Source organism: Desmodus rotundus, chromosome 1 (assembly GCF_022682495.2).
Source record: "Desmodus rotundus isolate HL8 chromosome 1, HLdesRot8A.1, whole genome shotgun sequence".
NCBI lineage: Eukaryota > Metazoa > Chordata > Mammalia > Chiroptera > Phyllostomidae > Desmodus > Desmodus rotundus.
The window spans coordinates 65,024,883-65,041,549 of NC_071387.1; the positions used below are offsets into that span (position 1 = coordinate 65,024,883).

The 16,667-nt window shown below is 38.5% G+C and overlaps 1 protein-coding gene across 3 annotated transcripts in view; it reads left to right on the forward strand.

Moving 5' to 3' along the window:
* Positions 1 to 16,667, forward strand: part of ADAMTSL1 (ADAMTS like 1) — an 892,695-nt gene that overhangs the window by 516,416 nt on the left and 359,612 nt on the right. For all 3 annotated transcript variants that reach the window (XM_053924703.1, XM_053924704.1, XM_045193737.2), the window contains one exon: positions 2,183 to 2,310. In XM_053924703.1, the coding sequence (XP_053780678.1) occupies positions 2,183 to 2,310 (128 nt within the window). The remainder of the gene's footprint in view (positions 1 to 2,182; positions 2,311 to 16,667) is intronic.

Here is a 16,667-nt window from a genome sequence, read left to right on the forward strand (position 1 = left end):
GTATTTACAGTAGTCAAGATCTGGAAATAGCCCAGGAGCTTATCAGTAGATGACTGGATAAAAAAAAGCTGTGGTACATTTACACAAAGGAAGAGCACGTAGCCATAAAAAGGAGGGAAATCTTACCTTTTGCGAAAGCAGGATGGACCTGAAGATTATTATGCTAAGTGACATAAGCCAATCCAAAAAAGACAAATACCATATGATCTCACTTATATGTGGAATCTAATGAACAAAATAAGTTGACAAAATAGAAACAGGGGCATGGACACATGGAACAGACTGACAGCTGTCAGAAGGGATGGGAGAGGAAGGATTGGGTGAAAGGAGATGAAGGGGTTAGTGAAAGATCATATATGCATAACTATACACAGACAACAGTGGGGTGATGGCCAGAGGGAAGGGGGGGCTGGGTGGAAGTGGGCAAAGGGGAGGAAAATGGGGACATCTGTAATAGTGTCCCCATTTCTGGCGTGAGAAGATACCACATTTAATGTTGGCTATCACATTTGTCTTATTCAGTAAAATGATTTGGCCACAGTTTACATTAGCTATTTGTAGAACTGTTGCTATGGGTGAATTGTGTCCCCCTTTCCCAACCTCATTCATATGTTGAAGTCCTAATTATCAATATGATAATATTTGGAGATGGAGCCTTTGGGAGTAATTAGGTTTAGGTGAGGTCATGAGGTGGGGCCCTTGTGTTGGGATTAGTGCCCTTATCAGAAGAGACACCGGTGAGTTTGCTCCCTCTCTTTCATGCTAACTCAAAGTGGAGATCATGTGGGCACAGTGAGAAGGCAGCCAGCCGTCTGCAACCCGGGAGGAGAGCTCTCACCAGGGACTAACCATGATGGCGCCCTAATCTTGAACTTCTAGCCCTGAGAACTCTGAGAAAATTAATTTCTGTTGTTTTTAAGCTACAAGTCTGGCATTTTGTTATTGCAGCCCAGCAGACAAATCTAACTATAAATACATATGTGACATATTCTCCATTTATAACAACATAGTAATTATAGATAATATTTATTATTGTTTTACTCTGGAACTAGTCCTAGGCCAAGTGCATTTAGCTAATCCTCCTATATGGTATGAATGTATGTGTGGCATGTGAGGCAATGTAATTATAACATTATGTCCATTTTATAGAAAGAGAAATTGAAGTGTAAGGAGGTATTAAGGTAATTGTTCAAGGACACAGAGTAACAAACAGAATCCATATCCAAATGAGACAGTTTCTAATTCCAAAGCCTGTTCAATTAACTATGGCATGAAGTTTTCCTTTGGCTCTTCCATGTAAGAAGTGTGAAGTGCAGCATTAGGCCTGAACACAACTTTCCTCGCAGCAGACGCAGTTTTCACTATGAAGCCTGTCGATAATAAGCCTGTCAATCTGTCTAAAGTCAATCTCTACCAAAGTTACTTCATGCAGTTTTTCTAACGAACAAACCTGAAAACTGGGAATGATGTTGCTTCATTAAAAAAATTGTCAATTGTGGCCAGGCTGGGGGGCTTATTTTGTTGGAGGCTTGTTTTGGTTGTCCCATACACCAAAAGGTTGTGGGGTTCCTTTCCCAGTCAGGGCACGTACCTAGGTTACAAGTTCTGTCCCCACTTGGGGACGGGTGCAGGAGGCAACTGATTGATGTTTTACTCTTACATTGATGTATCTCCCTCTCTCCCTCTCTCCCTCTTCCCCTCCCTCTCTCTCTCAAATCAATAAATATATCCTCAGGTGAGGATTAAAAAAATTGTCAGTTGCATAAACTTGTTCTAGAAAGCCATGCTGGTTGGTATGCACGTGTCAATTTTCTCAGAAAAGAAACATCTCTGAGAGCAGCTTCTTCCTTCACAGAGATGAAGAGTAGACTCATGAACTCCAGGAAGAACGGTGGCTCTATTGCAATTTACCTTCCACCGACCCAGACTCCTATCTTTGGCCCCCTTCCCATTTGCTCTACTGGCTCAATCTCTTGCCGCTGTCAGTCGTGGCCCAGAGTCCTTGAGCTTAAATACTCTTCTCCCCACACACACATACATTTTTAAATTAGAAAGAATCTGATGAGTGCTTTCATTCCCCCAAAGCCCACCAGGTACAAACATACAGGCCACCAACATTTTAGGACATGTGTTTCAAGGTTCATTGGGGACATGATACTGACCATCCTCTTGTTTCTCGCAGAGCTCCAGGACAACACGCTCTGAGGAGGACAGGGACAGCCTGTGGGACGCCTGGGGCCCATGGAGTGAGTGTTCACGCACCTGCGGTGGAGGGGCCTCCTACTCACTAAGACGCTGTCTCAGCAGCAGGTAAGTCCTGTACCTACTGGGGGCTTTTGTTAGGCCCACACATAGCAGGTTCAAGACCTGCTCTCATAGTTGGGGTTACGAAGAGCATTTTCTTGCATGCAAATCCAGATGAAGGAAGGAAAGGAAGGTACAAATAATTAAATATGTGCATCTCCAGATAGGCATTTTATACTCTTATATAATAAGCAATATAAATTTATCTCTTTTACCAAGAAATTTTTTTATGTTTTAATGTTACCACTGGAAGGAGAACTTATTAATATTATTAATAGAAATGGATCTAGTAGCCTTAGCTCCATAGTACACTTTTTGCACTGTCTTAACAATTATGATGACAATAATAACAATAATAATATTAATAGCATATTGTTTATGTTGAATTCCAATGTTACCAAGACCTTTGCAAATGATTGGTATATTGGTTTCATTTTTCAGCTGTTGTAATGGCCAGAAAGTCCTTAAGGTCATTTATTTTAATGAAGGATGAATTCTGACTATAAGAAGATTTTGAAGAATAGACACGTAGTGGGAATCGGTGCATGAACAGTGAGAGTAATGATGAAGGTGGAAGAGTGGTTAATGGCTTCTGAGTTGAAAGGGAAAGTCCTGAGGTGTCAGAATGGAAAGTCTTCACTTACAATAATAATTCATAATTACTTCCTCAGTTGTGTGATCTATAACTAGATTTTTCTCCAAACTGTAAAAATTAATTACCTGGGTAATACTTTTTAGTTTTTTTAATATATTTTATTGATTATGCTATTACAGTTGTCCCACTTTTTCTTCCCTTTTATTCCTCTCTGTGCTGTACCCCAACTCCCACCAGCATTCCCCCACCTTACTTCATGTCCATGGGTCATACCTATAAGTTCTTTGGCTTCTCCATTTCCCATACTATTCTTAACCTCCCCCTGTCTATTTTGTACCTACCATTTATGCTTCTAGTCCCTGTACATTTTCCCCCATTGTCCTCCCCCTCCCTGCTGATAACCCTCCATGTGATCTCCATTTCTGTGATTCTGTTCCTGTTCTAGTTGTTTGCTTACTTTGTTTTTGTTTTGTTTTTATTTTTTTAGGTTGTTATTGATAGTTGTGAGTTTGTTGTCATTTTACTCTTCATAATTTTGATCTTCTTTTTCTTAGATAAGTCTCTTTAACATTTTATATAATAAGGACTTGGTGATGATGAACTCTGTTAACTTGACCTTATCTGGGAAGCACTTTACCTGCCCTTCCATTCTAAATGATAGCTTTGCTGGATACAGTAATCTTGGATGTAGGTCCTTGCCTTTCATGACTTGGAATACTTCTTTCCAGCCCCTTCTTTCCTGCAAGTTTCTTTTGAGAAATCAGCTGATAGTCTTATGGGAACTCCTTTGTAGGTAACTGTCTCCTTTTCTCTTGCTGCTTTTAAGATTCTCTCCTTATCTTTAATCTTGGGCAATGTAATTATGATGTGCCTTGGTGTAGGCTTCCTTGGGTCCAACTCTTTAGAGACTCTCTGAGCTTCCTGGACTTCCTGGAAGTCTATTTCCTTTGACAGATTAGGTAAATTCTCCTTCTTTCTGTTTTCAGATAAGTTTTTAATTTCTTGCTCTTCCTCTTCTCCTTCTGGCTCCCGTATGATTTGGATGTTAGAACATTTAAAGTTGTCCTGCAGGTTCCTAAGCCTTTCCTCATTTTTTTGAATTCTTGTTTCTTCATTCTGTTCTGGTTGAATGTTTCTTTCTTCCTTCTGGTCCAAACCATTGATTTGAGACCCAGTTTCCTTCTTGTCACTGTTGGATCCCTGTACTTTTCCTTTATTTCACTTTTCATAGCCTTCACTTTTTCCTCTATTTTGTGACCATGCTCAACCATTTCTGAGAGCATCCTGATTACCAGTGTTTTGAACTCTGTATCTGATAGGTTGGCTATCTCTTCGTTGCTTAGTTGTATTTTTTCTGGAGCTTTAATCTGTTCTTTCATTTGGGCTGTGTTGTTTTGTCTCGGTGCATGTGTTATGAAGTAAGGGGTGGAGCCTTAGGTGTTCACCAGGGCAAGGCCACCCAGGTGTCTGTGTTTTGGTGCTGCATGTGGGGAAGGGGTTAGAGAGGGAACAATGCCCCTTGCTTAGCTCTCGGCCAGCTTTCAGTCACTTCCCCAATACCCACAAGCAAATTTAGCCCTTCTAGTGCTGATTCCCAGGTGGGTGGGTTTGTGTATACTCTAGGACCCTGTGGGTCTCTCCAACAAACTCTCCTGTGAGGCTGGGAGTTTCTCCCACTGCCTCAACCCCCACAGGATTTTTCAGTCAGAGGGGTTTCGAGGCTTTCTTTCCTCACACTGGAAACCTGGGTTGCATGGTCTGTCTCGCTCCCCAGTTTATCCACATGCAAATGTGGCACTGCCCAGTCTGCCAGCCACTGCCTACCCTGGTCCTCCAGCCACTGCCTTGCTGGGAGTCCTCTCTACCCCTCCTACCAGGCTGGATGAATGTTTCTTTTTTAAGTCCTTGGCTGTTGGACTTCCACACAGTTCGATTTTCTGGCAGTTCTGGTTGTTTTCTGTTTTTAATTTGTTGTTGTCCTTCTTTTGGTTGTGCAAGGAGGCAAAGTGTATCTACCTATGCCTCCATCTTGGCTGGAAGTCCCCAGGTAATATTTTTAGTAAAAGATTTTATTTGACCTTGCAAGTAAAAGGTTTGGTCAAAATTATGACATATCATAAAACATGAAAAGAAAGAAGGAAAAAAGATACACCTCTGATTCTTACAGACTTTTCATAAAGAGCAGAAAATGGTAAGATGTACAATCAGGAAAATGTCAACTTTTTCTAATAAAAGTGACAATTTCTTAAAATTAGGGTCTGAGTCTTATGCCTTCTGTATCCCCAGGGCCTGCACAGAGTCTGACAGATACTAGGAGCTCAATAGATGTTTCTTCACTGAATCCATTGATAACTACAGACCATTCTGGTTCCAGACAGGTTTCAGTGGAAATGGCATACCCTGGGAAAACGGCCAGAGGGCATATCTTGTAAAAAACCAGAGCAATTCTAGTATTTAGCTATTGCAATGTTTGGGTCTGCACTGAGGATGGGTCTATTGGATTTTATTCAAGTTTGTTTATCATCTTTGGAAGCCAACGTCATATCAAACCAGATCCCTGAGCTGATAAGAAAGAGCAGGCCTTTCGTTTTTATGTTTCACCTGTTGTCTTAATCTTGAACATCACAAACTTCCTAAATCTGCATTACATGGTGCTACGTCGTGATAGCACTCTGAGGCATAACTGATAGTAAACATACATCAGTAAAGCCAAAATGTACAAAACTGGAATGTTCCTATGATGCATTTTTCTTAAATTAGCATGCTGGAGTGTTCTTTAGGGATGAGCCAAAACATGTGTCTCACAAAACTAGTGAGAAATGCACGGGGACATCCATGTTGGCTCAGTGATGTGAATGTTACATCGTGAGAAACTTTTATTGAGTGAGAGACTGAGAAGCCACTTAAGGAATAAATTAATAAAACAAGTAAAATTCTCCTTCAGCATTTTACCAAATATTTGATGTTTTGTGAAATTTAAAAATACCATTTTTGTGACATGGCAAATTAAAACTCCAGTTAGGATTTTATTGCAATACTATAGAAGATATCAGTTTTCATCTATTTACAATGAATTGCAAAATAGTATATAAATTCTAAAAGTATAAATGTATAGAATGCATGTCCCTGATTGAATTTAAAATATATTTAGTAAACACATACTGGGCTGGACAGAAAGCTAAAAGATGGGGAGAGGGGTGGACCACCCATTTCTTTAGGGACTTCATGAAGGAGGGAAACCTCCAAACATAGGGCATTTCCAAATCCAGTAAGAACACAAATAAGAATTAAAATAACAGGCTGAGCCCTGGCCAGGTGGCTCAATTGGTTGGAGCATCATCCTTTACACCAGAAAGTTGTGGGTTCAATCCTGGTCATCAGGGCACATACCTGAGTTGTGTGTTCCCCAGTCAGGGTATGTGGAGAGGTGACTGATCCATGGATGTCTCTCTCTCTCTGTCTGTCTCTTTCTCTCTCTCTACTCTCTCTCTCTCTCTCTTCCCCTGCCTTCTTTCCTCTCTCTCTAAAAATCAATACACATATCCTCTGGTGAGGATTAAAAAAAGAAGAACAGACTGAATAGCTGAACCAAAATACCATACTTTGCCATGTATAATGTGCATCCACATTTTTGTGTGCATTATACACAGGATTATTATACCCATGTATAATGCACATCCTAAATTTTTCCTCAAAATTTGGGCAAAAGTGTGCATTATACATGGCAAAGTACGGTATGTGTCATTTGTCTCAAGAGAACCAGAATAGTACAGCTGAGCATACACTGACCTCACAACACAACCCCTATTGAAGAAGGCTGCCAAAACATATTCTGGGACACAGATAAATAATCCTGTTATGATTTTGTAAAAATGTACATTGGCCAAAGTCACTTGGCCAACCCTAGAGTCAAAGCAGGAGAGCAAAATTGTTACATGGAAAAGCATGCCATGTAGGGAGGGTGAAGAACTGGCATCGTTTTTATAATCTACCATCAATAGTCTTCTATGACTTTCTTATTTATTTTTAATGACTAGTGAACTAAATGGGTTCCCCCCATCTCTGAACCGCAGATTTAGGTATCTGAATTCAATTCAGTTACCTTACACTCTTGGGAAAGATCAGAGACTATGAATGTGTGTGTCCCTAGGACCCGGCAGGTGACCGGAATGTGTGTGTGGTAGTCTGATCACAAGCATTCAAATTCAGCCCAAATAAACCCCATTCACCTGCTGAATGAACCTGCCAGACCAATTTCTTAGCCCTGGTCATATGCTGTCTTAGGTCACATTTAGGTCTGATATTTTTAAGTGTATCAGCTAATAATTATTCTATTTCCAACATGATAGAACTGTAAAGAGAGCTAAAATGCCCAAGTTTAATTGAAGAGATAACTACTCAACTTCTGGAGTTAGTTATGTTTCCTGATAGATTAGGAGCTTGTAAGGAGGCTTGGTTAACCTGAGTAGAGAACACCTTCTCTGACGGATTGATGGATACAGGGATTGAAAAACAGTGGAGGCAAAGCAAAGTGAAAATACAGACAAGCATTAGATGTTAAACCCTTCACTCAGCAGGCAGTGCGGGATGCTGGGGAAAACACACTGATCCAGGGAGCTGCTGAGCAGAACCCGTCCTTTTTTCTGAGGTTCATAGAAAGTAAGCAGTGCTTGATTTTCCCAAATTCTGGTATTGGAGCATCGATAATTGTCTTTACCTACAATCTTGGTCTGAGCACTGAAGGAAGGCACTGTATAACCTTTTCTTCTATAATATTTACTAACTTCTGTAACATTATATTTTATTGTATAACTCTGCTAATGCAACTATTGCTAACCTCATATCACTAAGTGGTACGTAATGTCTGCTTTTATTTTTTTCCAAATAGAAAACAGACTATACCTACTTGTACTTTATGATGGTTCTTTATTTCAAGTGAATTAAATAATATACCCACTACCTGAAAAACTGCTTCTTCTCTTTCCAGCTCTTCACCTTTGCCACTAAATATCCTAAAATAATAGTTTTAGCAAATTAATATTTCTAGTTGACCTATCTAGTGTGTGTTTTTTAGTGGAAACAATCCTTTTCCAACTTAAATTACTTAAGAATATTTAAAAAAAATTTGATACTAAAGATCTGTCTCTGAGAGCTCTAGGTTTGTCTCCAACAGTTAATTTATTTTTGCCCATAAGGAGTTCCAGATGCATAAGGCACTTAAGAGCAGTGTGCTTGAATGTGACATATGCCACTGTTGCAGGACTATGCCAAGACCGAGGTCAAAAGGAGAAACCTCGCCTTATCTGAAATGGCAGTGGGTCAGATTGCTTGAGGCTCTTAAATGTGATGTCAGCCATTGCATTGGTGGCTGAAGAAGATTTTCTATTTTCTGAAATGCCAAACTAATCTGCAGGTTAGTTAATAGTATGGATTAATTTAATTAGTACATTAAAAATATAAATATTTTGTTAAATCCCAATGGATTAAATGAAGGGCTTGTCAAGTTTACATATACCCAATAGCAAAAAACAACCTACCTAGAAAAAAATGAAAGTACTTTTTTAAATTAATAAATTTTGAATTAAGTAAAAATTTTTGAGTTGAATATAATTATTGGATAAACAAAGATAAACTCATCACACTATGAAGGTGCCTTAATAAAGTAAGATTATGATATTATTCCAAAGGGATGTGGCTGCCACAATGGTGTTGATATAAACACAGAAAAATTAAAATAACCTTAAGGAGTTTCATCTCACAGGAATAAGGAAGATCATTCTAACCATCTCATTTCATAATAATTGAGCTAAGGGAAAGTGAGCTAATATCTCTGATTTTTTTTATTGCACACAATTTTTCTCCCATAAAAATATTGATATTTAACTAATATAAACTTTAGTTAGCAATTAATTTCTATATCATGTAATAAATACCAAAAGAAAAATTTTTAATGTTAAGATTTAGCTTATTAAACAAACATTTTTTTCTTTTAAAATTATCTCATCTCTTATCGTAACATCTAAGGCTCACAGAACTTGTTTTAAGATGTTTTAGAACTTTCAGTTCAAGTGAGCCCCAAAGCAAGATTTATCTGTTTTTCTTCATCTAGTGTTGCAGGTTAGCAGCCTTGTTTTCCTTGGAAATGTTTGAGTTTTTGTTTAAAGGAAAGATATACAAGTTCAGAGTGGTTCTGACTACTCATGTCTTTTATATGAGGTGGTCTTTTCATTGTGTTAAAGGAGAGTTCACATTTTGGGATTTATGTTTGAAAGTTTGCGGTTGCCTTCCTTTTACTTTTTGGGTCAAAGCCTAGTCTAAATGTATTACAGGGACTTCTAATATTCCAGGTCATATATCTTAGAGGAACGTTTTGTTCCAAGATCTAATCTCCTTTCAAGGAGGAGAATCCACTAAGGCCAGTGACTGAATGTTTGGGACCAATTTACGGCTGGTTTATCCAGTGAACCTGTGTGTTGGAATGAAAGGCGGTTGAAAAATATGTTTGGTGTCCCTAATCTTTAGTGGCTATATTGGGAATTTGTAACTCTTGGCTGTCTTTTTCTGTTTACTTAAAAATTACTTATTTGGTTAGTTCAATTGCCTTTCTAAAGGTTTTATTTCTCCAAAATTTTATTTTTTTTAATTGTACTGTTTATTGAAATATCTTGGAAATGTTAAAATAATATATAGGGTGTTGTTTTGATATGTGTGTACATTGTGATAAGATCACCACGATCAAGCTAAATAATTTATCATCTCTGCATAGTTTCTGTGTATGAGTGTGTAATGAAAAGATTTAACTTAAAATCTATTTTCTTAGCAAATTTCGAGTATACAATAGTGTTGTTAACTATTGTCACTGGGCTGTATATTAGATGTCCAGCACTCTTTCACCTCACACGACTGAAACTTGGTGCCCTTTGACCAGCAGCGCCTCATTCCCCCTCTCCTCTGCCCCTGGCAAACCGCCACTCCACGTTCTGCTTCTATGAGTTTCACAATTTTACATTCCTCATACGAGTGAGATTATGCTGCATTCGTCTTTTTGTGTCTGGCTTATTTCATTTAGCATAATGTTCTCCAGGTTCCTCCATGTTATCACAAATGTCAATATTTCCTTTTTTGTTAAGACTAAATAATATTCCGTTTCTCTCTCTCTATCTCTCCCCCACCCAACACACACACACACACCAACTATTCTTTATTCACTCATTGGTTATCAGGGTGCATTTAAGTTGTTTCCATGTCTTGGCAATTATGAATTACGCTGCAGTGAAGTTGCTGAATCATGTAGTTTTTAGTCTGGGTGTGGGGGGACTTTGATACTCTGTCCCATATGGGTTTACAAATTTATATTTCCACCCACAGTGTGCAAAGGTTCACTTTTCTCTACATTATCGCTAACACGTTACCTTTGGTCTTTTTTTACGATAGCCATTCGAACAGGCGTAAGTTGGTATCTTGCTGTGGCCTTGATTTGCATTTCCCTGGGGATTAGTGATGGTGTGCACCTTTCGTGTGCCTGTTGGCCATCTGTCTGTCACATTTGGGGAATATCTAGTCAGGTCCTTAGCCTTTTTTAATTGGATTATTTGAGTTTTCAACCATTGAAAACTCAACCATTGAGTTGTAGGAGTTTCTTTTAGATTTTAGATATTAAGCCCTTATCAGATGTATGGTTTGTGAATATTTTCTTCCACTGTATAGGTTGTCTTTTCACTCTGCAAATGTTTCCTGTTTTACTTTTGCTGCCTATGCTTTTAGTGTAATGACCAAAAAAATCATTGCCAAGACCAATGTCAAGAAGTTTTTTCCATGTTTCCTTCTGGTAGTTTTACAGCTTGAGCTCTTCCATTTAATCTTTTTTTTCATTATTTTTATTATTACACTGTTAGAGATGTCCTCATATCCCCCCATTTGCCTACCTCCTCCCAGCCCCACCCCCTTCCCTCTGGCCATCACCACACTGTTGTCCATGTCTATGGGTTATGCATATATGTTCTTTGGCTGACCTCTTTTCCTTTTTCCATTCTGTACCCCCACCCTGCTGACAGCTGTCAGTCTGTTCCATGTATCCATGCCTCTGTTTCTATTTTGTTCATCAATTTTCTTCATTAGATTCCACATATAAGTGAGATCATATGGTATTTTTCTTTTTCTGACTGTCTTATTTCACTTAGCATAATAATCTCCAGGTCTATCCATGCTGTTGCAACAGGTAAAAGTTCCTCCTTTTTTTATAGCCATGTGTTATTCCATTGTGTAAATGTACCACAGCTTTTTTATCCATTCATCTACTGAGGGACACTTAGGCTGTTTCCAGATCTTGGTTATTGTAAATAATGCTGCTATGAATATAGGGGTATATATTCTTTCTGATTAGTGTTTTGGGAGTCTTAGGATATATTCCCAGAAGTGGATTACTAGGTCAAAAAACAGTTTCATTTTTAATTTTTTGAGGAAATTCCTTACTGTTTTCCACAGTGGCTGCACCAGTAGTACTGGAAATCCTAGCCACAGCAATCATACAAGAAGAAATAAATGGCACTAAATTGGAAAGGAATAAGTAAAATATAATATTAAGTACAATATAAATATAATATAAAAAATAAAATAAAATAAGTTAATATTTGCAGATGACATGATATTGTACATAGAAAACCCTAAACACTCCACCAAAAAAACTACTAGATCTAATAAATGAATTCAGCAAAGTAGCAGGATACAAAATTAATATTCAGAAATCAGTGGCATTGTTATACACCAATAATGAACTATCCAAAAGAGAAACTGAGAAAACAATTTCATCTACTATTGCAAAAATAACAACAAAAAATAAGGTATCTAGTAGTAAATTTAACCAAGGAGGTAAATGACCTATACTCAGAAAACTATAAAACATTGAAAAAAGAAATTGAGATAAAAACAAGTAGAAGCATATACCATGTCTAGTTAATCTTTCATGAACTAATTTTTAGTTCATGTTTGTTTGTATTTGATGTGAGATAAGGGCCCAATTTCATTCTTCATGTGGACATCTAGTTTTCCTGACATCTTTATTGAAGAGGCTATCCTTTCACATTATAAATTCTTGACACCTTTTTCAAAGATTAGTTAACAGTTACATATTAGTTAACCTAAACATATTTCTGGATTCTCTATTCTGCTTCATTGATCTGTATGTCTGTTTTTATGCAGTACTATACTGTTTTAATACTATATCTTTGTATCTTTTGCAATCAGAAAGTGTGTGCCTCCAGTTTTATTCTTCTTCCTCAGGATTGGTTTGGCTATTTGGGATCTTTTGAAATTCTGTATGAATTTCAGGATTTTTTTTTCTATTTCTGTTCATAATGCCATTGGTATTTTTGATAGAAAGTGCATTGAATCTGTAGATCACTCTGACAGTATGGACATTTTAACAATATTAGCTCTCCCAATCCATGAACATGGTATCTACTTCTATCTATCTGTATCTTCTTTAGTTTCCTTCATTAATGTTTTGTAGTTTCCAGGGTATACTATATCTTCCACCTCACTGGTTAAGTTTATTTCTAAGTATTAAATTTTTGATGCAATTATAAATGAGATTGCTTTCTTAATATCCTTTTCAGGTAGTTAGTTGTTAGTATATAGAAATGCCAGCAATTTTTATATGTTAATTTTTTATCCAGCAACTTTACTGAATTCATTTATTAGTTCTCACAAGTGTTTTGTTACTGTTGTTGTTGTTGTTGAGTCATTATGGTTTTTTATATATGATCATGTCTTCTGCAGAGATCATTTTATTTTTTTCTTTTCAATTTTTATAGCATTTAATTCTTTTTCTTGTGTAATTCTCTGGTACTATGTTAATAGATGTACTGGTAGTGGGCCTCTTTGCTTGTAATGGATATTAGAGACAAGCTTTCAGTTTCCCCCCAATGATTATGTTTGCTGTGGACCTTTCACATCTGGCCTTTTAAACTTATGTTGTTAAGAGTTTATTTTTTTAGTCATAAATGGATGTTGAATTTTGTCAACTGCTTTTACTGAATCTAGTGAGACAATCAAGCGTTTTTATCTTTCAGTCTGCTAGCGTGGTGTAGCATATTGCCTGATCTGCATGTGTTGTATCGTCCTTGCATCACTGGGATAGATCCCGCTTGGTCACGGTGTATAATTCTTTTAATGTGGTGTTGAATTCAGTTTGCTAGGAGTTTATTAAAGTTTTTTGCATCCGTGTTCTTTAGGGATATTGGCCTACAGTTTTCTTTTCTCATGGTGTCTTTGTCTGACTTTGGTATCAGAGTGACAATGGTCTCAGAGAATTAGTTTGGAAGTGTCTCCTCTTTTTTTTTTTAATATATTTATTGACGATGCTATTACAGTTGTCCCATTTCCCCCCCCACTCCACTCCATCCTGCCCACCCCCTCCCTCCCACATTCCCCCCCCATAGTTCATGTCCATGGGTCATACTTATAAGTTCTTTGGCTTCTACATTTCCTACACTATTCTTACCCTCCCCCTGTCTATTTTCCACCTATCATCTATGCTACTTATTCTCTGTACCTTTACCCCCCTCTCCCCCTCCCACTCCCTTATTGACAACCCTCATGTTCTAGTTGTTTGCCTAGTTTGCTCTCATTTTTGTTTTATGTGTGGTCGTTAATAACTGTGAGTTTGCTGTCATTTTTACTGTTCCTATTTTTGATCCTCTTTTTCTTAGGTAACTCCCTTTAACATTTCATATAATAAGGGCTTGGTGATGATGAGCTTCTTTAACTTGACCTTATCTGAGAAGCACTTTATCTTCCCTTCCATTCTAAATGATAGCTTTGCTGGATACAGTAATCTTGGATGTAGGTCCTTGCGTTTAATCTTGGCTAATGTAATTATGATGTGCCTTGTTGTGTTCCTCCTTGGGTCCAGCTTCTTTGGGACTCTCTGAGCTTCCTGGACTTCCCAGAAATCTATTTCCTTTGCCAGATCGGGGAAGTTCATTATTTGTTCAAATAAGTTTTCAATTTTTTGTTCTTCCTCTTCTCCTTCTGGTACCCCTATAATTCGGATGTTGGAACGTTTCAAGGTGTCCTGGAGGTTCCTAAGCCTCTCCTCATTTTTCCAAGTTCTTGTTTCTTCATTCTTTTCTGGTTGGATGTTTCTTTCTTCCTTCTGGTCCATACCATTGATTTGAGTCCCAGTTTCCTTCTCATCACTATTGGTTCCCTGTACATTTTCCTTTGTTTCTCTTAGCAAAGGCTTCATTTTTTCATCTGTTTTTCGAACAGATTCAACCAAGTCTGTGAGCATATTGATAACCAGTGCTTTGAACTGTGCATCCGATAGGTTGGCTATCTCTTCGTCACTTAGTTGTATTTTTTCAGGAGCTTTGAAGTGTTCTGTCATTTGGGCCATTTTTTTTTTGTTTGTCTTGGCGCGTCTGTTACTTTAAGGGGCGGAGCCTTAGGTGTTCACCAGGGCGGGGTAACGCTGGTCGCTGCGCTGTGACGCTGTACGTGGGGGAGGGGCCGAGTGGGAGCAATGGCGCCCGCCTCAGTCTCCTCCGGATTTCAATCTCCCACTCCAATACCCACAATCAAACTGGGCCACTCTGGTGCTGGTTCCTGAGTAAGTGGGCCTGTGCACACTCTAGGCCCCTGTGGGTCTCTCCAACAACCTCTCCTGTGAGGCTGGGAGTCTCTCCTGCCGCCCCAACCCCCAGGGGCGCTTTCAATCAGAGGTTTGAGGCTTTATTTCCCCGAGCTGGAGCCCTGGGTTGCGCAGTGGTCTGCTTCGCTGCCCGCCGTTCGTCAGGTTTATCTGTGGGCGAATGTGGTGCCGCAAGGTGCTACCCGCCACTCTGCCTGCCCCACTCTCCGCCACTCTGAGTCCGGCCCTCTGGGTTTATCTGTGCAAATGTGGGACCACAGGGTCTGCTAGTGCTCAGACTGCCTGCGCCATTTGTCCCACACTCCGCCAGTCTCAGTCCCGCCACAGCCACGCGAGTCCTCTCCACCCTGGTGCCCGTCTCCGCCCCTCCTACCAGTCTGGATGAATGATTATTTTCTGTTTCCTTGGTGTTGGTCCCCCTTGCTGTTCGATTCTCTGTCAGTTCTGGTTGTGCGAGGAGGCGCAGTGTGTCTACCTACGCCGCCATCTTGGTTCCCCCTCTTTTTGTATTCTTAAAAGAGTTTAAGGAATATTGGTATTTTTAAATATTTAGTAGATTTATCAGTGAAGCTATTAGGTCCTAGCTTTTTGTTATTGGTGGGTTTTGATTACTGCTTTAATTTTCTTATTGTTATTGTTATTGGTCTGAACTAGGAAAAGAAGAGCAAACAAATCTCAGAGTTAAGATATGGAAGAAAATAATAAAAATTAGAGAAAAAAACACATAGAGGTTATAAAAAGTGTTTTTATCAACTAAACTAGAATTTGGGGGGGGCGTTGAAAAGATAAACAAAATTAACAAACCCTCAGCTAGCCTAAGAAAACAAAAGAGAAAAGATGCAAATAATAAAATCCAAACTGTAAAATGAAACATTATAATGGATAACTCAGAAATTAGAAAGATCACAAAGGACTGTTATAACAATTATATGCCAACAAATTGGATCACCTAGAAAAAATGGATACATTCTTAGAAACACACAGCTTTTCAAGACTGAATTTTCTCAATTTTTATTTATTCATTTAATAAGTGTTTATTGAACATCAACTATGTGTTAGGCAGGTTGCTAGTTATCTAAGGATAAAAAAACCAAAAGGCAAGCTTCTGCTCTTGAGAATTCACCAAATTTTTAAGTTTCTATAGATTTTTCTAAGTTTCTACTAATTATAGTTAGAAGAGATTTTAAGACCTGAGAGTTTTCTCCAGCTCTCTAGTTGGCAGTACATCTATGGCTGTGATTCTCAACCCTTGCTGTACTTTAGAATCAACCTGAAAGCTTTTTAAAAAGTCGATACAAATATCTGGGCCCCACTGAAAACCAGTTAAATTAAAATCCCTAGGGTTGGATCCCTGACATCAATAATTTTAAAAAAGCTCTTCCAATTGATTTTGCATCCAGTATTAGAACCACTGCTCCATTGGAGGGGGTGATAGGGAAACGATGAGGCTTGTCTCTAGTCTCTGGAAATGTAGAGGTTGGGATAATGAAGAAAAGAAGCTATTTTCTGATTGAAAACCTCTTTATGTTTAAATTTCTCACTTACACATCTCCATAAGATGATGTGCATCACAGACACCAGTGTGTCAGGACGGAGAAGTGCCGATCACCCTCGCACTACTGGGAGCCACGGCAGTAACTTTCCTGAGTAGTTATCCCGTTGTCTAGTGTTAATCAAGGTCAGTCCTGCCCAAACTGGCAAGTGGAGTAAGTGACTTCTGAAATTTTCTTCCATTCCATTTTCAAGCCTACATACAGGGGTGGGCAAAAGCAGATTTATATTTGTGAGTATGGGGAACACAGTTTATTCTTGTATTATTATTTATTTATTAATTATGGTATTATTTGTATTACAGCTGTAAACCTGCTTTCCCACCCCTGCATATGACGCTCTCAGCCTCCACGTTGTTAGTAAATGATTAAGTTGATGTCCAGCATCTGGGGTGTTTTATGCAAATTCTGTGATACCCGCCTCCCTTCAAATTCATTAAATTTCTTATCCAGAGTGGAGTTTAACTTTACACCTTTAGTTCAGCATCTGTCATTACCCCTGTCCCTCTAAAAAAGAAAATCTTCCTAATAGTACTTGAATTCTTTTGTTTTCTCTGTTTGGGCC